The following is a 24,221-nucleotide window of genomic DNA, read 5'->3' as shown; positions in this document are numbered from 1 at the left end:
AGGCAAGAGATTTCCTTGGCCAGCTCTTTTAAGATTCTTGGATTCACATTGTCCGGGCATGATGGTTTAAAAACATTTATTTCTAGTCTAGAGGGGGATCTGTCAAGAAAGAAAGCCTTTTTCCACAGATCTTATAAACCTCCTTGCAGGAGGCATAATGGATCTATTGAAAAAGACTTTCTTTGTCAACAGATCCCTCTCTAGATTGCTGCTTTTTGCCGACAAAGTGCTGAGTCAGCAAAGTGTGGCAGCCATTATTATGCAAATTAGGCACAGAATATTTAAATCCCTGCCTCATTTGCAATGTCGACCTGCCTAACCTGCATCCCTCTGTCGACAAAACCCTGTAGTCTAGACGTACCCTTAGAGTTTAACTCACATCCGCCCTGGTCTTGCCAACTTCCATGAGCAGGGCCTGCCTCTTCCTCGCAGCTTAGCTCTGCTTTATATTAGCAAAGACTTGCTGTCTAGGCCTCAGACCTCATTCCCAGCCTGTGATCCATGGGCTTATGTTTCAGACCCTCGTCTTACTACACCCAGGACTTCATTTTCATTTAATAATTGATTCATCACTTTACATCCTAATTAGATAGAGTAAAACCTGTGTTATCTGGCACACTCAGGGATTATGGCATTCCGGTTATCAAAACTTCCGGTTATCTGAGGATTCCATCACCCTAGGAACAACCAATGGACAATAATAGTAAAACTCAGGTTTTTAATATTGGCAGTTTTGTACTGGGAGGCAGTTGTTCTCACATTTCTATTTTGAGTTCAAGATGATTAATACTACTTAACTAAAAAATTGTTAAGCCAATCTGGTAAACCAAGCCAGGCCTGTGCGCGTGAAGATATGACAGAATTGTGGCTGGGGGCAATGCCGGTTAATAAAGTTTTCTGGTTAACGGAGTGCCGGATAACAAGCGGTTTCACGGTACATAAAAATGCATGTCTTACGGCTCATTGCAAGGCTGAGAGGAAAATGCACCTTGTGCTGAATCAGTTCCTCTTGAGATTTTCTTCTGCACTTCCCTTTGCTAGTTAATTGCCTTGTAAGAAATGAAACCTTCCAGCCCAAATGGTTGAATGGCTTGCTCCATCAGGTGCCGCACGTACGTTCTGTTTTAGCCAATTGCAAACGAGACATCCATTTGGGATTTTGAATACTAATCGGCGGTGATTCGGCCATACATTGAAATCAGGATTTGGACACATTTTATGAATGCCCTTTTGATGAGATTGCTTTCAAATGCCCTTCTTGAGTGAAATGAACTTGGCTGTTGCCATGCCTGGGTAGTTACAGCCCGTAGCCAGTGCCTGGTGGTGTTACAAAAGGAGTTTGTGTTAAGTGTGTAACTTTTTTTTTCTATCGCCTGAGCAAAATGCCTTCTGACAAGATCATCCGATAACATGGGTCTCTCGCCCTTCCCACAGATGGAGCGAGCCACAGTATGCGCGATGAAAGCGCCTAACTACTGTTTGTGCTGGTGTTTTGTCTTTATTTGTGCTGCTGCTTTTGCTCTGAGGCAGTGGGCAAGATTTTCTCTTGCCAATGACCCAATTTGTCATTTTCTGCCGTGCGGATTTCCCATTAAGTGGACATAATGAAAAGGATGTGGCAGGAACCCTGTCCTCTGTTGCAGTCCTGTGCGTTGACTTCTTGGAGACGCTAGAGGATTATTAGTGCACACCCAGCAGAGATAAAGGCCCCATGGTACTAAGCACGAACAAACACATAGCAAAAGGGAATACCTGCCGAAAAGAGTTTACAGTCCTGCTAGACAAGAGAGATGAAGGAAGCGGTACAGCTAGGCATCAGCGGTACGGTGAGGTTAAGTGACTTACCCTAGGTCATACTGGAAGTCTGTGGCAGAGCTCAGCATTGACGCCAGAGGGCCTTAACCACGAGGCCGTCTTTTTCCTCAAAAGAGTCAACCAGATGTCGTTCGGTGAAACAATGCATTTCAAATTTCTGCTCAATCGTTATTATGTACGGGGTTCCCATCAGTGGCTATTAGCAAGGACTCTGAAGCGCATTACTGCTTCTCCCTGGGGGGTTAGGGAACCAGGTGTTTTAGCCTTGACGTTTAGGCAAACGTATGTCCGTATTTTGTTTGCCGTTGACGGAGCGGAGGACTACATTTTCAGCTCTCATTCCTTGGCAAACATTGCCCCGTCATCAAATAACCTTTAAACGAAACACCAGATCTCCTTCGAAAATGCCGTCCCAATCTGAAACATTTCTTTCAGGATTTGTTCTTGTGATAGATATTACGTTCAAACTTTTGCTGGGCAGAACTATGGCAACGTTTATTTAATGTGCATGCACCATAACCAAGAATGATTGTACATATTGCTAGGACAGGCGTATGGGATAGAGAATAAGGCAGAAAATATCGTATTGCCTCTCTATAAAACCATGGCATGCCCACATCTTGAATACTGCGTACAGATGTGGTCATCTCATCTCAAAAACGATACCTTGGCATTGGAAAAGGTTCAGAAAAGGGCAACAAAATTATTAGGGGTTTGGAACGGGTCCCATATGAAGAGAGATTAAAAAAACTGGGGCTTTTCAGCTTAGAAAAGAAGAGACTAAGGGGGGATAGGATAGAGGTCTATAAAATCATGACTGGTATGGAAAAAGTGAATAAGGAAAAATTATTAACTTATTCCCACAAGATAAGAATTGGGGTCACCAATGAAATGAATAGGCAGCAGGTTTAAAACAAACAAAAGGAAGTTTTTCTTCACGCAGCGCAGTCAACCTGCGGAACTCCTTGCCAGAGGATGTGGTGAAGACTAGGATTTGAACAGGGTTTAAAAAGGAGCTAGATAGATTCATGGAGGTTAGGTCCATTAGTGGCTATTAGCCAGCATGGGTCGGAATGGTGTCCCCAGCCTGTGTTCGTCTGTAAGTGGGAGACAGGGGAGGGATCACGTGAGGATTCCCTGTTGTGTTCACTCCCTCTGGGCATCTGGCATTGGCCACTGTTGCAGACAGGACACTGGGCTGGAGGACCTTTGCTCTGAGCCAGTCTGGCCGTTCTTATGTGCGCGTGTGTTTCTGGTCAATCAAGGCGCGTTCTCCAATGTGCATGCTGCCCTGGTCTTACTACACAAATCAAGATCTACACCAGGGATGAGAAACCTTTTTTGGGTCAGGGGCCAGTGACCCACAGAAAAATCAGTCGGGGGCTGCACCCAAATGAGAAGGAAGAAAAAAATCCCTCACTGATGTGGCCCTCGACTGGGAAGGAGAAAGACCCTCCTCGCATTCCCCTCCCACACCAGAGACTCTGGGGTGGGGCGCAGCCTAGCAGCTCTTGTGTGCCCCAGCCACAAGGTGGGACTGGAGAGCCAGTGTGGGCTCCCCAGTGCGGAGGGGAAGCCTAAACCTCGAGGCCATATCAGGCCTGCTGGGGGGGGGGGCACATCTGGGCCCCGAACCTGAGGTTCCCCACACATGATCTGCACCTTTGGAGAGTAGCTTCCATGTTTAAGGTGGCTCTCTGATTTCTAGCTCCAATTGGCCCCCGTCCTGCAAAAATGCAATGGAGTGACTGTATTCGCCTAGGCCTAATTCACTGAAGTATACACATAACTTGATCACGCGTGCGTCCTCCCATTGACTTCCATGGGACAGGCTTCAGCACGGGGCTGGATCGGGACCTGGTGTGGGTGCAGCCGATTCGGTGGGATTTCTCCTGTTTGCAGAGTTACTCGGGAGCAGGCCTTTGCAGGACTGGGGGCAGAATTTGTGGATGAATGGGTAACATATGGACTAACTGAAGAAGTCCTGCATAGACTAGAGTCTAAAGTGTGTGTGTGTGTGTGTGTGTGTGTGAACTAACTGAAGAAGTCCTGCATAGACTAGAGTCTAGTGTGTGTGTGTGTGTGTGTGTGTGTGAACTAACTGAAGAAGTCCTGCATAGACTAGAGTCTAGTGTGTGTGTGTGTGTGTGTGTGTGAACTAACTGAAGAAGTCCTGCATAGACTAGAGTCTAGAGTGTGTGTGTGTGTGTGTGCGTGTGTGTTTTAACAGGCTTGTCCACGTTTTCCAACCAAAAACCTGTGTGCTGAATTAACACAAGCAATCACTGTGAGTATGCAGCTCCAGTGATTGTAAGTGAGCATGGATAAGCCAGCACTGTGATATACAGTGACTCAGTGTAAGTAGACAACTACAGTACATGTGCATGCTGATTAGATCCTGCGCAATCTTTATTTGTTACTCAAACAAGTCAGAAGCTTCCCTGAACATTGGGGCCTCCTTCGTCCCCCCACCCCCTAAAAAAACCTTTCTCTCCTATATTACCAAAGACTTTTCAGGTCCAGGTTTTTTTTTCCAATGAAGACACAATATTTTGAGGTCTTCCGGAACCTCAAAAACAACCAAGTCCTCATGCAAATATAGTTTCTTTAGCTGAGCTAATTTAATCCTTTGTCTGCTTCTCTAATCCTAATCTCTAACCCAGTGGTTCCCAACATGGTACCTGCGGGTGCCATGGAGCCCGCCGGGGCATTTATGTGCGCTTGCCTAGTGACCAGGACTGGCCTGAGCCATTCTTGCGCCCCGAGTCCTGGGCGCCCGGCGCTTGTGCGGCCCTGGGCACGGGGTGCATGCGTGGTGCTGCCCCTGGGCGTATGGCACATGTGCAGCCCCGCCCCAAAAGTTGAGGACCACTGCTCTAAACCAAGTGAGTCGATTTACAGGCATGCTCCAAGCGCTCTGCCTTTCTCACTTTGATGTACTTGACCCAGGAGAAACTCTGTTTTGGGCTCCACGGATGCTTAAATTGATATTACAGAAGCAGGAGACCTGTATTTTAATTGACAGTCAAGGGTGTCTGAAGCCACGGAAGGATGTTCTGGTGTGTAGCTAGCTACAGAGACGTCTGCCTGCCACATGTTCTATTTTATTACTTAGAAAACCCCACAAATAAACTCTCGTTATCCAGTAAGAGGCAAAGATTAAACATTCTCACCAACTAACATCAAACTTCTCTTACAATGCAAATTAAAACAGCTGGACTAATTATTCCTGGGGTTTGATCAACAGCGTTTTATGGAAGTGAGATTCCGAAAGAAAGAGAGAATGAAATTGTTTCATTTAAACATTCCTTCAAGCTTATCGCCATGAATGGTTTTGGAGTCGTTGTGTGTTATTTCTCTTGTGGGAACAGGTAGGAGCCCCGATGGTGGGGCGGGACTCCATTGCGCCCCAAGACAATCCACTGAACTGTGACAAGCCTCGCAATTTGGATCTGCCCCAAAAACGAGGAGTCCGGTGACTTCTTAAAGACGAACAGATTTATTTGGGCATCAGCTTTTGTGGGCAAAGACCCACTCTGTCAGATTGTAGAGTAGGGACAGTTCTCAGAATGGATCATGCGTATTCTCTTGCGTGCTTGTTGTTTTCCAAGAAGGCGTGCAGTTTTCCTTGGAGCTTATTTGTGTGTAGCAAACATCTTAGGATCTCCATAAATTTGGATTTTGTGATGAGTGGTGTGCTTTTTGTGTTTTTTTTCTGTATTTCCAGATTTAGATGACCCGATAGTGACAGTTCACCAGAGCATTGGGGAAGCAAAGGAACAGTTTTACTATGAGAGAACAGTGTTTCTCAGGTGTGTTGCGAACTCCAATCCACCGGTCCGGTACAGCTGGCGACGGGGCCAAGAGGTATTACTGCAAGGGTCGGATAAAGGAGTAGAAATCTATGAACCCTTCTTTACCCAGGTAGGAATCAAGGTACAGTATTTTTCTTTTCCTCATAATATTTTCACCCTTCTGTACACACTAGTATGTTGACTCTTTAACAATCAATTCCCTTCTTTTCATTTCAGGCTTCCCATCTGTGGTTTTTCCCTCAACAAACTGATCCAATAGCAATACAGGTTGGACCTCCCAGGCCTGGCACCCTGGGGACCTGACTGGTCCTGGATGAGGGATTTTTCCAGACCAAGGGAGGTCATTTCAGGGCTCCACCCTCTTCCCACCTCCTGGTCCCTCCCCAGACCAGATGAGCTCCGCACAGGCTCCTGGGCCCCTATCCCCATCAGGGCACTGGGACTCTGTGGTCCTGGAACATCCGAGGTCATGCTGGACTACGAATGTGGCCGGACCAGAGAATCCCGGATTTTAAAGGGGCACCCTGTACCGCATGTGGTTGGGATTTCTACCGAGGCATTTTATTTTAAGAGCTTGGGGGAGTTAGATACAGACTCTTATTTAATTCTAGCAGGACTTGGGAACCTATTCCCTTGCTCCCCCTCCCACATCCCCCCCATAAGCTCCTTTCTAGAGTGGACATTTTGAAAGTGCCTATGTGACCTACACACCTTCTGCAAGTGGTTCGCTGTTCCATCTAGTGGCATTGAAGCCACTTAACTTTGGTCGGCACTAGGGAATTATTTCAAAATAACCCCCCTTTGGTTGAATTACTAAACGGAGGGTCCACCCTACCAAGCCCGTTATTTCAAAATAACAGGCTGGTTAGGTTGAAATCTGCCTGCCTGCTTTTCTTGGGGAATAACGCTCATTTTAAAATAATTATTTCGGAACAGCGGTGGTGCGGACACTCCAGTGCCGCTATTTCTACATAACGACTCCCAAGAGTCATTCGAACGAATGATTCTCCAGTGCTCCCTGGGGCTCTACATCAAGGCAGCGTGTCCACATGAACAGAGCCTGCCTTGGACTCATTTTGGACACGGTAGTTCGATTCTGTAAAATCAGGATTACGTTGAATTTCACTATTTGGAAACAATTTCCTAGTGTAGATATGCTCTTACAGAGAGAATAATGAGTCTACTCTACAGCCTTAACTGAGAGCCTGACTCTTACCTCTGTGCACTTAACTTTCAGTTCCAGACTTTGGACTGAAACTACTTTCATTAAAAAACTGTCCTGAAAATCCTTAAAAAGCTACTGTTGTTCAATTTATGTTACTTAATTTATCAGCTTATTATATACGTGTTATTTACTTGTTCCCATAACACAAGAATTGGAGGTTACCAAACGAAATGAATGGGTAGCAGATTTAAACCAAACAAAAGGAAGTATTTATTTTTCATGCAAAGCCCAGTCAACCTGTGGAACTCCTTGCCAGAGGATGTTGTGAAGGCCAGGACTTGAACAGGGTTCAAAAAATAACTAGATACATTAATGGAGATAGCATTTCCTTCTTGATAGCTTTGAAGCTGGTCCATGAATGGTTATTAGCCATGATGGGTAGGAATGGTGTCCCTAGCCTCTGTTTGTCTGAGCCTGGAAATGGGTGACAGGGGAGGGATCACTGGATGATTCCCTGTTCTGTTCACTCCCTCTGGCATCTGGCATTGGCCACTGTTGTCAGACAGGACACTGGGCTAGATGGACTTTCGTCTGACCCAGTGTGGCCGTTCTTATCTGTAGAGCCAGTTTGGGACTCTAGCTTAATTGCTAGTGATCAGATGTGTGGAGGGTTTTAGATGTTTTTTTAAAAGTGAAGGGCTCCCTTTGAAATAGGATTGCTTGGCTAATAATGCGTCAACATGGAAATCGTTACTATTGTCTCTTTTGTTTGAAATATTCTCGTTAGGCTATAAAGATGTTGCATTAAATTCGATTCCATTTTTTTAAAAATATGGTTTCCAAGTTATTATGAACATTCTTCAAAGAACCTATGTGCCTGAGTTCAATTAGGAAATCAGATTGTCATGTTGATCAGCAGAAGTTTATCCACAAGCTTGCTCCACGTCTTGGTTGTCAGGTTGAATTAGTGCATCGGTCTGCATGCATATGAAAATCGATACACCAGAGGACCAAAGGCGATACAGGTTTGAGTCCTACCTGCATAACTGGTTCCGCTGATGACACAGTAGCAAACAGCAGGAGCTGATGTGAAGGCCGATGAGATCTGACTCTAGAAATATTTGGGGATTTCAATTTGAGATAGCGTTTCCTTCTTGATAGCTTTGAAGCTGGACTCAGTGCAAATCAAATGAAGTTTAAGGAAAATAAATAGTGAAATATTGTAACTTTTCTATTGTAGCTGGAAAGAGAAGGGGTGACGGGCCCATAATGTTTTATCCATATTTCCTGTGTGCACTAACTGTTCTATTTTGTTAAATAAAAATGGCAAACCGTATGCCACAGAATTGCCTTACCTGTATTCCAGGAATCCTGCCACTCAAATTTAGCTCTGGATTTTTTAACCAGAATTCCCGGCAATTCGGTTGTTAACAAGGCTTACTTACATCAGCAACTTGGGTGAGGTCCGGGGGACCAAGCATACATTCATATGCTGTACTAAAGCAATTTAGAGAGTGATTTTTTTTTTTGATCTGTAAACTTGCTGCACAATTTTTCCCCTAAGGGTTTTCTTCTTCATCATCATCATTAGATACTGTAATTGCGCAGTTTAATTATAAGATTACATTTTCTGTATTTACACTAATTATATCATTAGACATAATTAGACTAATTACACAAATCAACTACAATTACTTTTTTTTTTTTTTTTTACAAATTATAGAAATTGATGGAACATAAACCACATTCAAATTGTGAGATTACTCCACAGCATCAAGGAGTTAACAGCTGAGTCTTAAACTTGCAAGACTCACAGTATCTATGGGCCACAGTTGCCTACACATCAACTAAAATGAACTGAGAATCTTGTAAGGTATTAAATCATGTGTTCCTGACTTGTGCAACTCTACATGAGTCCATGATTTTGACCTAAGAGATTGAATAGTTCTGAAATTCCATCACCGCCATCTTCTTCACATAGGTGTGCAGATGTCTCAGAAAAGGCTAGAGAATAAGACAGAAAATATCTTATTGCCTCTCTATAAAACCATGGTACTTGAATACTGCGTATAGGTGTGGTCGCCTCATCTCAAAAAAGCTATCTTGGCACTGAAAAAAATTCAGAAAAGGGCAACAGAAAACGATGAGGAGTTTGGAATGGGTCCCCTCTGAGGAGAGATTAAAGAGTCTGGGACTTTTTCAGCTCAGAAAAGAGGAGGCTAAGCAGGGATAGGATAGAGGTCAATCAAATCATGACTGGTGTGGAAAAAGTGAATAAGGAAAAGTTATTTTACTTATTCCCACAATATAAGAACTAGAGGTCACCAAATGAAATTTCTAGGCAACAGGTTGAAAACAAAGAAAAGTAAGTTTTTCTTCACTCAGCGCAGTCGACCTGTGGAACTCCTTGCCAGATGATGTGATGAAGACTAGGACTTGAACAGGGTTCAAAAAAGAGCTAGATAGATTCATGGAGGTTAGGTCCGTCAATGGCTATTAGCCAGGAATGGTGTCTCCAGCCTCTGTTTGTCTGGAGGTGGGTGACAGGGGAGGGATCACGTGAGGGTCCCTGTTGTGTTCACTCCCTCTGGGGCATCTGATGTTGGGCACTGTCAGCAGACAGGACACTGGGCTACATGGACCATTGGTCTCACCCATTATGGCCATTTTTGTGTTCGTATGTTCTTACTATTTTGTGCATTTGAACCGTCTAGTTTAAAGCCCTCGACCATGTGAATACTTATACAGCAAGAGCTTAGCTTCCACATTTGACTTCACTGGCACGACGTCCATGATTGTAGTGAAGCGTGTTACACTACGTTTACAGGACTGGGAAGGAAGATTGCTTGTAAGGCTACCCCTTTCCTGAAGGAACCAGGCCCACCAATTCTTTCATTCCCATCTTGTGTTGCTTATTCCCTGTGTGTGGTATTTTTGACTGCAGCCCACAGATCCATTCAGATCCTTCCTATTTAACCCCGTGCACTTGATGTTTGTGCAACCATTTTGTCTCGATGAAACGATACGCTGGGCTGCAATGTTATTAACAACGGAGTGAAAATCTTGACATAAGCGTTCGGCAGTGTTTGCCCGGTTCCATTTCTAGGCTAGTTCATGGCTGCTTTTTTCAGACCTGCCATTTACTTGTGTTAAAGTTCTGCTTGAGTAACTCAAGGGGTATGTCTAGACTGCATCCCTCTGTCGGCAGAGGGATGCAGATTAGGCAGGTCGACATTGCAAATGAGTCAGGGATTTAAATATCCCATGTAATTTGCATAAAAATGGCCGCCACATTTTGCCGACTTTCCATTTTTATGCAAATTAGGCGTGGGATATTTAAATCTCTGCCTCATTTGCAATGTCGACCTGCCTAATCTGCATTCCTCTGCCAACAGAGAGGGTACGTCTAAACTACATGGCTCCGTCAACGGAGCCATGTAGATTTGTTTCTTCGCCAAAGGGAAATGAAGCCACGATTTAAATAATCGCGGCTTCATTTAAATTTAAATGGCTGCCCCACTCTGCCGATCAGCTGTTTGTTGGCAGATCGGGGCAGTCTGGACGCTTCCCTGTCGACATGAAAGCCTTTTATCGACCTCCCTGGTAAACCTCATCCTACGAGGCATAACGGGGAGGTCGATAAAGGGCTTTCAGGTCGGCAGGGGAGCATCCAGACTAGCGCACTGAGCCAACAAACAGCTGATCAGCTGTTTGTCGGCTCAGCCCGGCAGCCATTTAAATTTAAATGAAGCCGCGATAATTTAAATCGCGGCTTCATTTCCCTTTTCCGATCAGCCTAATCTACATGGTTCCATCGATGGAGCCATGTAGTTTAGACACACCCAGGGATGCAGTCTAGACATACCCAAGGAGGAACTGTCCTTCTCATCGTTCTGAGTTTAAGAACGGGTACCACATTGGGTCAGCTCAATAGTCCCACTAGTCTATTGGATTTTCTCTGACAGTGGATGATATTAGAGGGGGAGTGTACAAAACAGAGCTATTTGGGTGAGATCCTGCCCATCTTCCCTTCCTGCCTTCTGGTACTAAGGTATTTAGAGTCACCCTGAGTATGCGGTGGCATCCCTAATCTGTGTTAGCTATTGATGGACCTCTGCTCCATGAACTAATTCTTTCTGAACCCTGTTATATTTTACTGGCCATGGCAATTGAAAGGTACATCTAGACGACAGGCTTTTGTCGACAGAAGTTTTGTCGACAGATACTGTCGACAAAGCTTCTGTCGAGAAAGAGCGTCTACACTACATTCAGTTCTGTCGACAAAGCAAGCTGCTTTGTTGACATGGTAGTGTAGACGCAAAGGACAGTTTACATGCAATAACACCTTCTGTCGACAGAACTCTGTCGACAGAAGGCGTTATGCCTCGTAAAATGAGGTTTACCAGCGTCGACAAAACTGCTGAGTTCTGTCGACGTTATGTCGACAGAACTCAGCGGTAGTGTAGACGCAGGTATAGTTTTGTCGACAAAAGTGGACTTTTATCGACAAAACCCTGTAGTCTGGACACATTGGTAAAAACGAAACAACGGCCGTAGTAGATCAGACCAAACGTCCATCCGTTCTAGTGTTCTATCTGCCACCAGTGGTCAATACCAGGTGCCCCAGAGGGAGTGAACAGAACAAGCAATCATCAAGTGATCCCTCCCCGTGACCCATATCCTGCCTCTGAAAAACAGAAGCTAGGGACACCATTCCTACCCATCGTGGCAGATAAGTATTGATGGCCCTAACCTAGTTCTTTTTTGAACCCCGTTAAAATCCTGGTCTTCACAACATCCTCTGGCAAGGAGTTCCACGGGTTGACTGTGCGCCGCATGAAAGTTTAGTTGTGCCTAGCGTCTAAAATTGTGTGCTCATCATTGAATTACACATGCTACTTACTAATTTCATTGGGTGACCATTGGTGTTTGTATTCTTTGAACACTTCTCTAGTCACTGTTACCAGACTGTTCATAATTTTACAGCCCTCTGTCATATTCCTCTTTAATCACTGTTTCTTCGAAGACAAACAGCCCTCATCGTTTTAGTCTCTCCTAGTGTTGGGGTCTTCCATTTCCGTTGATCATCTTGGTTGTCCTTCGGTGAACCTTTTCAGGCACCTCTATATCCAAGCCCGCCAATGGGGGCAGGCAAAGGGGGGCAGTTGTCCTGGGCCTGGCGATTCAAAAGGGCCGGGGGCTCCCAACCACTGTTACTCGCTGCTCCAGAAGAGCAGCCCGGCCAGACCCCTAGGGTCCTTTAAATCACTCTCCTGGAGCAACACGTGGTGCATTTTGGGTAGCACTCGGGGCTGGCAGAGGGCTGGTGCAGTGCACCTTGGACAGTGCAGACTGCTCCTCCACCCCATCTGACGGAGGCCCCGCCCCTTCAGGGAGCACAAACATGCCCCGCCCCCCTTGCTTAGGGGTCCAGCATGTCTGTTGGCTGCTCTGTATCCTTTAGAGATGGGCAAACGGAACTGGACACAGGGAGATGTGGGTGTACTCTGGATTTCTTTAGTGGCATTATGATATTTCCGTCTTATTTTCTACTCCTTTCCCAATAGTTCCTGATTTTTGGTTTGCTTTTCTTCCTTGTGCATTGGGCTAAATTTTCAGAGAGCTATCCAAGATTGCTCAAAGCCATCGCTCTTTCTCTGATATAAATACTGGAAAATGTGTCTGTTGACTGGGGAGAGTCTGAGGAGCAGACGTTGAGGTTGAAAAAAAATCCTTGTGTTTCTATGCTGGCACTAATTACATAAGCATGTTTAAATACAGCTTTATTTTATGTTATTTTCTATTTCTGTGCCACACTGTTAACTGACAGTGATGTACTATAAACACGGTTCTGTCGTATCTGTTCCTCCCAATCTGCCTTGCTTTCATTTCTGTGTTTTTCCCCGTGATGTCTTTATTTGTATTTGATCTAAAACTGAGTGTTTGCATTTAGCAATTCTTCCTGAAGGCATCTGTTATCACTTTGTCAGGGAAACACAAACACCTGTGTCTTTCTATCAATGATATAAGGTTTTGGATATTTTTTTTTCCATTAAGGGATGTTTTCTCAAATGTTTCTGTTTGCAGTTTCTCTGTTATGCCCAATTCTTGTGGCGTCTTATGTGAAATTTTCCTGTCTGGATGCTATAATTTCCTCTAGATCCTGTCGAAAAGAGCTTCATTATTAAACACTTGGTTCAGATCTTTGCACCATCATTTGCATAACTGCTGTCTAAAAATAAATTCTCGAGGAAGCTGGTTTTCAAAGGAGAACAGCAAGAACTCTTTTACGGTAGCTTACGATTTTTCATTACACGGGTTTTCTTCTCAGGATGCACTACCTGAAACGATACCCAGTCAGTCACAGCGATTTCAAAGCTACTGCCAAAAGAAGCACTTCCTTTCATGTGTTTAAGTGTATGGGAGAGGAGTTAACCTTTTAGGTCATGTCTATAATAGTGTAGTCGATTAACCGATAAGCAAAAGCAGATAGGTTAATGCTGTAGATTACACACATTTCGCTTCTCTCCCTTTGCCGATATTTTTTTTAGTAGGCTAGCCAGAAGCCTGCCTCAATCCTGGCTCACACAGGGCCTGGGACCTACCCCTATTATGGCTCTGCATTTAAGGCGTGTTAGGAGCCACACAGGGAGGCAGCCTGGCTCAAGTCCAGCTCGTGCCAGGTCCAGCAGCTCCGGCCCCGGACAGAGGCTGCTGCCACCCCACACTGCTGCCTCTGTATCAGAGGCAGCAGTGAAGGACGACAGGTCCACAAGGGGAGTTGATTTTTAAACTAGTACCCCCCGCGGACCAGCTCCTGCCTGGCACCCGAGCTGTTGCCTCTGATACAGAGGCAGCAGTGTTTAGTGGCAGGAGGCTCCTTGGGAGTGGGGCCGGCCTCAATCCCAGAGACTATAGAATAGTCGACTAACCAATAAGAATTCATAAGGTTACTCGACTATTCGATTAACCGATACTTAACATCCCTAGTCTATAAGGAAATGGCGTCGCTTATTTCTTGGTAATTTTGAAATAAAGTGCTATTCCAACAAACCCTGGAGGTTACACGGACACCGGAATAGCACGTCCATTATTTCTAAATATATTTCAAAATAACGGGCATGTTTGAAGACACGGAATTGCTATTTCGGGATACTTCCAGAATGCCCTGCCGCCTAGACATAACCTAAGTGTATTTTACATAACGCTTTTTGTATGCTGAAGGGTTGGTTAAAATCAACTTTTCTTTCTGGATGATTCCAACTTGGCACTGTTCTTGATTAGCATCCCAGTCCGATACTCTTGGCATTCTGTCTCAGAAAGCTGTGATACTCTGCCTGTCCCTGTAACTTCATCTCGTCCTAACTTACCTTTCTAATGTGTGCAGGGGGAAACAAAGATCTTGAAACTAAAGAACCTTCGGCCTCAAGACTATGCTAATTACAGCTGCATTGCTTCCGTGAGGAGTGTGTGCAACATCCCTGACAAGATGGTATCTTTCAGACTCTCCAATAAAACAGGTATGGTGTGAAATTATCTGCTTGCCCATTGGGATCTGGTACTTATACAATAGCTTCCATGGGATTATGCTACAGTTTACAAGAGGGATATGAATGGGTAACCGGTTAACTGGGACTCCGCGGGCACGGGGCTGCTCCAGTTCAGCCTGATCCACCATGATGTCAGCTAGAGCTTTGCAGGCCGGCAGCTAGGAGCTGGCATCCCCCATGGGATAGGGGCTGCCTCGGCCGGGACAGGCCCACTGTACCTTGGGTGGGGGGTCGCTCCAGCCTATCTGGGCTAGAGTGACCCCCACCCCAGCCCACAGGATCATGCTTAATCAGTTAACTAGTTAAACATCACATTTAAACAGTTAACTGTTAAGATGGGATTTTACATGCCTAATTTACACAATGTGCCAATGCACAGTCTCAACCTGTGTTATGATCTCTGTAAAAGTGATGGTCATAAGCAACAAAATGTAGATACACATCCCAAACCTCCTGTAGTTGCAGTGTGTTTGGATCAAGGATTTTGATTCCGCTCATGGGCTGTGGAATTTGTATTAGGATCTGACCTTCCCTAAACATTTAGGGGATTTCTCTATTATCTAGTTGTTTGAGAAGTACACATACAAAAATATTCCAGATAGTCTTGTGTGCGATGGCCTCAAAAATACAAATAATAGCCACACTTCATGTACCAGTGTCCTTAATACATTATGTAGAAAGGGATAATAAATGACGAACATATGTGTGCTACTGGCATGAGTGTGTGGTGCAAGCACAGAAGTAGAATGTGCTTTAGGTGGTAATAAGCCATATGTTGATCTGCTGAACTCGGTTACAGTCAACAGAGTATTTATTAAAACAACTATCAATCATTTCACACCTTTATAAAGAATTTATAAATTGGCCCTTATCCAACGTTGAAAAGAACGGGCTATAGGCTGGGTTAAGTTGGATCTCACCCTAGGGTCAGTCCCAATGCAGTCAATGCTACTAGTTATAGAGTAAGATATTACTCAGCAAGGCTAAGAGGATCACAGCTGAACCTATCAAAAGATTTTGGGTGGAAGATTTCATAAGAACCCTCTAGATGCTCTACAGACCAAGTCAGGATTCTTCCATTATAAAACTTTGGCACGAGAAAATGCTTTTTTCTCTTTCAAATGGATGTTCTTAACAAAAGACAATTTGACTTTTGCCAATACGTTTTGATTTTCTGTTGGAAAAATGGAAACTAAATATTTCATTTCGCATTAGGTTGAACCTGAATCGCAATATTTTGATTTGTTCAAATGGAAACATTTTGTATTGGGTGCGTTTCAGAGGCGTCGCCGTGTTTGTCTATTTCGGCAAGAACAACAGGGAGTTCCGTGGCACCCAAAAGACTAACCATTTTATTTGTGCACCCACTTGGGCTCTAGCCCACAAAACATTTATGCCCATATAAATTGCTAGTCTTTAATGTGCCACAGGACTTACTGTTTTTGCATTAAGTCAGTTAGGATATGTCTACCCTTGCCCCCTAGTTTGGAGTCGGGAGGCAAATGAAGTATATCGAATTTGCTAATGAAGCGTGGGATTTAAATATCCTGCACTCAATTAGCATATTCACGGCCGGTCGCCATTTTAAAATGGCGGTCACCCGATTTAACTTGCTGCGTGTAGACGTAGTAGTCCGATTTAAAACCCTTCCCTCGAATTAACTGTTACTCCTCGTGCAATGACTTGTCTACATGCCGCAAGTTAAATCGGGCGACCAGCATTTTAAAATGGCAACCGGTCGTGAATCTGCTAATCGAGCGCAGGATATTTAAATCCCGCACTTCATTAGCAACTTCGGTATGCTTCATTTGCTTCCCTAGTCCGAACTAGGGGGCAAGTGTAGACATACCCTTAGATATCAGTCAGTTTCTGCCAAATTGCCCCATGGGAATTATAGCTCATAGACATGATTTCCCTGTTGTCCTCTTTGCCAGGGCCTCCCGCCTGGACTTCATCTCCCATGATGCATCACAGTCTCTGATCCGGTTGAGTTGCATTCTGGTCACAATACATTTCAAAATATCAGACTTTTCCCACAGATCAAACTTTAGCAACTTCTGACCAGCTTCAATGCTTTGTATCAACATTGATGACATAATTTCCAAGAAATGGTTTGTACGTTGGAAGCCAAGCAGCAAAACCCTTGTGTTAGCTCTGTTCAAAGTCAAGAGTAGATAATTAATAACTCCAGGTAGCTCTGGATAACTGTTAGTCAGCAAGCGTTAAAACATGTTGAAGATTGCAAGTGAGATCAAATTAGGTTATGCTTGAATAAAATATGAGATGGGGGCACTGAAAAGAGTTAATGAATGAATGAAGCTGCCAGCTGAAGATGGAATAAGGATCCTGCCTGGATCTAGGAAGACTTACTAAATTTATTTACATTTGCACATTTTCTCTTTTTCTGTAGCCATGGCTCGATTTCAAAGTGTGGCCATCAGCGTATTTGTATATGACCGATGGCTGCGAAAGTAGGTACCTGTACCATGCCAAAGACTCAAGACTCAATTCTGCTCAATTGGACTGGTGTAAATCAGGAGTTCTCCACTGAGATCTAAGGCAGCGCACTCATGTAAACCCCTGGGCATATCTATACTTACTGGAAGATCGATCCTCTGGAGGTCGATCTAGCATTCGATTTAGCTGGTCTAGTGTAGACCCGTAAATCGAACGCTGAGGGCAGCTCCTGCCGGCATCCAGTACTCCTCCTTCTGCAAGGAGTAAGGGAAGCCAATGGGAGGATTTCCTCCCATCGGCCAATGGGAGCATTTCCTTCCGTCGGCCAATGGGAGCATTTCCTTCCGTCGGCCAATGGGAGCATTTCCTCCCGTCGGTCAATGGGAGCATTTCCTCCTGTCGGACAATGGGAGCATTTCCTTCCGTCGGCCAGTGGGAGCATTTCCTCCCGTCGGCCAACGGGAGCATTTCCTCCCGTCGGCCAACGGGAGCATTTCCTCCTGTCGGCCAACGGGAGCATTTCCTTCCGTCGGCCAACGGGAGCATTTCCTTCCATCGGCCAACGGGAGCATTTCCTCCCGTCGGCCAATGGGAGCCTTTCCTTCCGTCGGCCAATGGGAACATTTCCTTCCGTTGGTCAATGGGAGCATTTCCTCCCGTCGGCCTGCAATGTGGACAACTGTTGGAGAAGCTCCTGCCTGTGACCCTGACGTACTCTGTGGTCCCCTCCCATACTCAACTTTCTCTCTGGCTTCCTGGAGATAGAGGCCTCTCTCCTGCAGCCTTCCCACCGTCTTTGCCTGGGTAAGCTGAGCTCACTTGAAACCTGCTTCTCCAGCTGGAGCCTGATTGGAAGGCTTGAGGGATGTGGCTACTTGGGCCGAGCCTTCTCTTATCTGTGCCAGGTCCTTTCCAGCGACTTCTGCTGTCTCCTGCGTCCCTCCACATTCCCGTGCACCCCTCTGCCTCATGAGCTGCCTTCCCCAGACCCGAAGAAGAGCTCTGTGATGCTTGAAGGCTTGTACCTTCCACTCGCAGGATTTGGTCCCATAAAAGGCATTACCTCCCCCACCTTGTACGCCTCGTATCCTGGAAGCAACATGGTGGCGGCACCGCGGCAAATCATTGCACAAGAGGCATGCAGCAAGCACACTGGGCTTTGGTTGTGCAGAACAGTGCCTAGAGCAGTGCTTCTCAACCTATGGCCCATGGGCCACTCGCAGCCCAATCGGGGCACCCCACGGCGGCCCACGCGATATCTCTAGGCCCATCGGGGTAGCGTACACATTGTGTAGCTGCATCCCACAGTACATAGACAGCTGCTAATGCAGCCCGCAATGGTAAATAGCTTGAGAATGTCTGGCTTAGGGTAACCAGCCAAACTCACTGTGCTGGGCAGTGTATGGGCTCCACCCACTACACCAGGCTGCCTCTTAGAACAAAATACTAAGCCCCATTCTTGTCAGTGCTGCTACCTGCCCTCCCCATCCTGGTGGGTTTCAGTTGAAAGATGTACCAACGCCTTGCAGACTGGACGGAGAGCTGGGAGAGTGTGGGGAGGGCAGCCACAAGCCACAGGTGTGAGCAGGTCCGTGTGGTGTCCAGCATCCTCACACTGGACACGTGGTGACCGTCCGCAGGCTGCTCTGGGCTGATGGAAGCGTGTGTGGCCAAGTAGCTTTCTGTGGGCTTGCCCAGATACGGCAGTCGTGCCTGCCTGTGGGTGGCTTCCACCTCCATGGAGCAGTCCGACCACACTGGCTGGCTTTCAGGAGCATTTTCCCATTTGGGTCCTCCCATGACCATCACCCTCCATTGATCATTTGACCCCTCAGAAGAGCAAGGCCTGCAGAATCATCCTCCCCGCCCCCAATCTCTGAGCTATCCTCAAGAGCGGCGCTTGAACAGCTGTGGTTTGCCAAGCAGCCTAGAAGACACTGGTCTCCTCTTCCGTGCTGGTGAACATTTGGTCCAAGCCCATTGGGCACATGCAAAGGGCCACACAGAGCTCTCGTGCGTCACTTCTGGGCCTCTTTCACCCCGCCCAAAGTCCCTACGTGATGCACTGTGCTAATTGGCAACGTGCTTTCCTCCCGAGGGGCACGGCGCTTCCTTTCCAAGGCCAGGGAGCAGAAAGAGCACCAACTAGATGAGTCAACCGATAGGCACTTCACGAGGATGTGGCCTTGTTAGGCCCAGGTGGGGATTCTTATGAGATCTGATTCTTGTGCCGCTCAAGCCTCTCTTGATAACCAGCAGGGCTGATGTCAGTGTAGCAATCCAGGAGCTGTGTGGACTTATGGATACATGTCCCAGTTCTTCCCCAATGCTCTCCAAGGAATGATGCCCTTTTTAAAGGAGCTCACGCATGTCTCAGTGCATGGGGTCTGGAGTCTACACCTGCTGGCCTGTCCACTGGCATAGAGGGTGGCAGAAGGTACGTCAGGGGTGGTGTGTCGGGGGCAGAGTAGAGGAGCTCTGTTATTCTGTGTTTATCCCCTGTTGAATAGTAGAATAGGGTCTACGAAGGATTAGGAATTAGGGGGTAGGGACTAAGGATGTTAACTAGCGATTCACTTACTAGTTGAGTAGTTGATGGAATTTCCATCGACTACTCGACTAGTCAATAAGCCCTTCCGTGTTCCGCCTTTGAAATTTACAAGAAGGCCAGTGGGAAGTCCCACTGACTCCAGACTCCACAAAGGTGCTTCCGCTTTGAAATGCTCAAGAGCTCCTGCCTGAGGTCAGCTGGGGAGTCCCGAGTTGATCCTCGCCTCCAAGTGGCTTTGCTGCTTTGAAATGCCTCACAGAGACCAGGATCAGGTGGGGACTCCCCACCTGACCCTGGACTCTGTGCAGCATGCCAGCTTTGAAATGTACACAAAGTGGAGGCTCTTGCGCATTTCAAAGCAGAAGCGCCTTTGTGGACCCCGGAGTCAACGGGACTTCCCATTGGCCCTCTTGCACATTTCAAAGGCAGAATGTGGAAGTGCTTATCGACTAGTCAAGTAGTCGATGGAAATTCCATCAACCCGTAAATGAATTACTAGTTAACATCCTTAGTAGAGACAAAGCCCCTGTTCTTCAGGATCCGTCTCCTTCTCTGGCACTCAGCACGGCTGCGCTTCTTAGGTTTTCTTGATGAGTCTGGTTGATTGTCCTATCCCACGACGTCCAGGAGCCACTGGGGAATGCCCCTTATAGCTGTGACACCCTGCAGATCCACTTCCCCGAGGATCACTTTGGAGTCACTGTCGTTCCTGTTCGTTTTCACCAACTTCGAATAGTCCCAGTGGTAACGGCTGTCGCTTAGCACCCACATACGCATCTTTCCTCTCCAGCTCCGCCTGCCTCTCTAGCGTCCCAGCTCAGCCTAGACCATCCTCTGGCTAGGGAAGGGTTCTTGCTTGACCCTGTCAACCCTGCAGCCACAGCTCCCTCTGCTTATCCAGACACGAAGTGGATGTAATTTTAAGCATTAATTGTACTCCGTGTTAAACACGAATCGACAGACCGTAGTAAAATGCATCACTTGCTGCTTAATCTACAGAGCCAGAGAGGGTGACTTTCAATACTGGTAACCCTTTGAATGCTCAGAGGCAGGAGTCTGCACTGAGATACGCGTGAGTTCCTTTCACAACGGTCTTGTTCCTTTGGAACTGGCATGATCATGAGGTCAGGTATCAGCGGGGCAGCCGTGTTACTCTGGACATGCATCTGACAAAGTGGGTCTTTTCCCATGAAAGCTTATGCTCCAATACATCTGTTGGCCTATAAGGTGCTATGATCATGAGGGTTAACCAACAGCCTGGAGACTAAGGGGTTATCACATACCTAATCCAGGTAGAGTTGGCCAATAGGAACGTAGATAGGAATTTCAAACTGCGACAAAGGATTTTTTTGGTTTCTCCGTCTTTTGTCCTGAGCGGTTTCTCTCCAGCTACTGAGAGAGTCAGACATTCTGTCTGAGTCCCTCCAAGAATAGACTCTTCACTATCTGTAAGAAGGGTAAAGTTGAGATATATCCATTAGGTTTTATTGATTTATGCTTTGGGAAATGGGATCTGATGTCTGTGCACTTTTAAAAATGTCTTTTTGCTCTCTTTTGTAACTAAGTTGTAGGCCCACGGTTGGGTTCCCCCACCATGAGTGTTACTTTGTGACTTTTCCATCTAGTCATGGTGCTTGCAACAGGAATATTGTGGTAATAATAAAAGTTCTTTCTCTTTTCTTTTATTAACCTGATATTGGTTCATTTTTGTGTCCTGGTTTTACTTTAAAGGGTGAGATTTCCCAAGTCGTCTGTCCCTGGTTTCTTTATTATTACTTGGGTGGTGGCAGTGGAGTTTTTATCCCCAAAATCTAGGTTGTTAAGATTTGGGGGGGAAGTTTTATACCAAAGCCTGGTAGATAAGGTTTTGGGGTACTTTTGCTGCCCTCACTCCGGCATTTATTGTGCCAAAGTGGGGAAGGAGCCATGACACCTGGGTTACATGTGTTAACCCCTTAGTCCCCAGGCTGCTGTCTAACCCTTGTGAGCATGACGGGAATCACTTGAGAAGAACAAGGCTGTGTATCCATAAGTCCACGTGGCTCTTGGATTGCTCCACTGGTATCCGGCATCTGAACAGCCTTGAGAGGGTAACAAGTCCATTTTAAATATTGAAAGGCTGCACCTTTTGGGCTTTAATATGATTCACTTCAAAATAGATGGAAGTTTTGCCCTTATTCTACAAAGCTTTCTCCGAGCTGTAGGTTCCCGTGAAAAATACCGTGGTGGGGATTAGCCACATCGGCCTCGTTAGCTTGCAGGGGTCATGACTCAGCTCTGACGAGAAGGTTGGATTCTAACCACCTCCAGAGGAAGAGAGCATGTTGGGTATTGTAACGGCGTGATTCACCGCCGCGGCGCCACCTGCTGGCCACTCTGGGAATTGGCTCTTCCGTTCCGGAGCGCCCCTTCCGGCTGGAGTCCTGCCCGCTGTTCCTGGTTCGCACGGGACTGGTTCTGCCACTTCACATTAGGTCCTGCGCCCCTCCCAAACCATGGCGCTCTCCCCTCTAGGTACTGCCCTGCCACGGTGCCCTTCACACTCTGGGGTCCTCTCCCGGAACCCTCAGCCCCCTCTGCCCGCCTTGCCTCAGTGACCCACAGCCAGTCGCCATTTAGCCCCTGCCCCAGGGGCAAACTGCAGCCCGACACGGCCGCTTCTCATTGGCAAGGGAGGCCTCAGGCCCTGCATCGTGGGAGTTTGCCTGGCCAGAGCTCCCCAGCTCGGCCTACCTTTCCCCAGTCAAGAAGCCTCCAGCTTCCCTGGCAGCCAGGCCTCTCCTGCTCCCCAACTGGAGCACGAGTGAGTGACCCTTGCTCTTCCCATCTAGCAACCCTTATTTATACAGCCCCGTCTGAGCCCTCATGGGCTGTATCTGCCTCCGCTGCGGGACTGAACCCTTCTCCAGACAGTGGGGGGCAGACGCCCCATACAGCGACGCTTTCCTCAGCTCTGAGGTGCTGCCAACTCACGATCTCCTGCCCAGTCTGTAGGGTGACCAGTTGTCTTGGTTTTACAAGGACAGCCCTGATATTTGGGACTTTGTCTCCTCTGAGCGCCTGTTATCTTCCAGTTCCTGTCCTGATTTTTCACACTTGCTCTCTGGTCACCCTATCCACCGGCCACGGACAGCTCACGTCGTCCTGTCTAGATCTGTGCAGGGCCCACTGGGTCCAGGTTGGCAGGAGACACACTCCAGCCTCAGGGCATCCCCTTGGAGTATCCAGCCCCAGTTCCCCAATTTCAGTATTTACATATTGACTGCTGCCAAAGAAGCCAGGCACTCCGTCTTTTCGGTTACCCCGCACACCACTCCACCTCATCACGCACAGCACTGAGATACGTTTGCTTGGAAAACAAGTAAAAGTTTATTTAACTGTAACAATCCCAGGTGTGCTCACCTGGCGAGTGCCCTTTCGTTCCCACCCCCGCTACCCCTATCGTTCTGTCCCAGTGTCCTATTTTATCTTAGTTGGAAAAGTTTAAGTCTGTCAGTTCCCTGCTTTGAAGCAGCATCGCTCCTACTGCGACTTCCAGCAATCGTCGGGGAAGAAGGGGATCCGGGCCCGCCCTCACCCACGGACCCCAGCCCAGGGCCCTAAGAACACAGACCTTCTAGTGTCTGGTCCGGCTGGCGGGGCGTCCTGATGAAACTGGCCACCTGCGGGCTCCAAGCTGCCCTGCCCTGGGCTTCTTCCTCTCCCCATCCCTTCCTCTTTCCCTACCAGTCCCTCTGCTCCGTACCTTCCTCAGATCGCTTCCCCCTGGCTGTTCCAAAGCTCCCATCCTGTCTCCGACTCCTCCCCTCCTCATGCCGCACCTGCGCCTCTTATGCTCCACCCTCCCAGCTGATCTTCGGCTCCCTGAGCCTCCGTGCATGCGCGCCGTCCAGCCCTGCCTTCCTGACGCTCCTCCAGCTGGCTCCCTCCTACAGCTGAGCTGCGGACGCCGAACACGCTGCGCATGCATGTGGCCCTACTCGCGGTGCCCCAACCAGGGTTGGCATGGTGGTAAGGGAGGTGCAGGGTGGGGACACCCTGTCACGTTAACAAAGACCAGAGATTCCAGCGCTGGCAAGTAGACACTAAGGCTATGTCTAGACTAGATGGCTCCGTCGACAGAGCCATGGAAAATAGTTTATTCGGCATAGGCAAAGAAGTGGGGATTTATATAATCACGAGGCACACTGGAGCAGTCGACAGAGGCTTCCCTTGTGGACCGTGGCACGTCTAGACTGCCCCGCTGTGCCGGATCAGCTGATCGTCGGCACAGCGCGGCGGCCATGTTTATTTTAATGTTTATTTCTTTGCCTATGCCAAATAAACTATTTTACATAGCCTAGCAACTTGTCTCCTTTGTGAAGGATCCAGTTTGTACCAGTGAAGTCCATTGTCTGTGTTCATAAACAGGACCCTTCTCTGCTGTAGAGCTCTTCCTGTAAGGGTATGTCTAAACTACATGGCTCCGTCGACGGAGCCATGTAGATTTGTTGTTTTGGCAAAGGCAAATGAAGCCGTGATTTAAATGATCGTGGCTTCATTTACATTTACATGGCTGCCGCGCTGAGCCGACAAACAGCTGATCAGCTGTTTGTCCGCTCAACGCGCTAGTCTGGACGCTCCCCTGCCGACATCAAAGCCCTTTGTCGGCAGCCCCGGTAAACCTCATCCCACGAGGAATAACAGGGCTGCCGACAAAGGGCTTTGATGTCGGCAGGGGAGCGTCCAGACTAGCGCGCTGAGCGGACAAACAGCTGATTAGCTGTTTGTCGGCTCAGCGCGGCAGCTATGTAAATGTAAATGAAGCCACGATCATTTAAATCGCAGCTTCATTTGCCTTTGCCTATGTGTCTAATCTACATGCCTCT

At 47.1% G+C, this 24,221-nt stretch overlaps 1 protein-coding gene across 2 annotated transcripts in view; it reads left to right on the top strand.

Moving 5' to 3' along the window:
• The window catches only part of MDGA2 (MAM domain containing glycosylphosphatidylinositol anchor 2), a 631,704-nt gene that overhangs the window by 351,312 nt on the left and 256,171 nt on the right, over positions 1 to 24,221 (top strand). Inside the window, exons 4-5 of one of the 2 annotated variants that reach the window (XM_075926142.1) lie at positions 5,543 to 5,739; positions 14,183 to 14,315. In XM_075926142.1, the coding sequence (XP_075782257.1) occupies positions 5,543 to 5,739; positions 14,183 to 14,315 (330 nt within the window). Of the gene's footprint in view, positions 1 to 5,542; positions 5,752 to 14,182; positions 14,316 to 24,221 lie in introns of both variants that reach the window. The other variant, XM_075926141.1, reaches the window with a different exon arrangement.

This window comes from Pelodiscus sinensis, chromosome 4, assembly GCF_049634645.1.
Source record: "Pelodiscus sinensis isolate JC-2024 chromosome 4, ASM4963464v1, whole genome shotgun sequence".
Classification (NCBI taxonomy): Eukaryota; Metazoa; Chordata; order Testudines; family Trionychidae; genus Pelodiscus; species Pelodiscus sinensis.
Note: the sequence above shows the minus strand (reverse complement) of the source record. Positions and strands in the feature narration are given on the sequence as shown.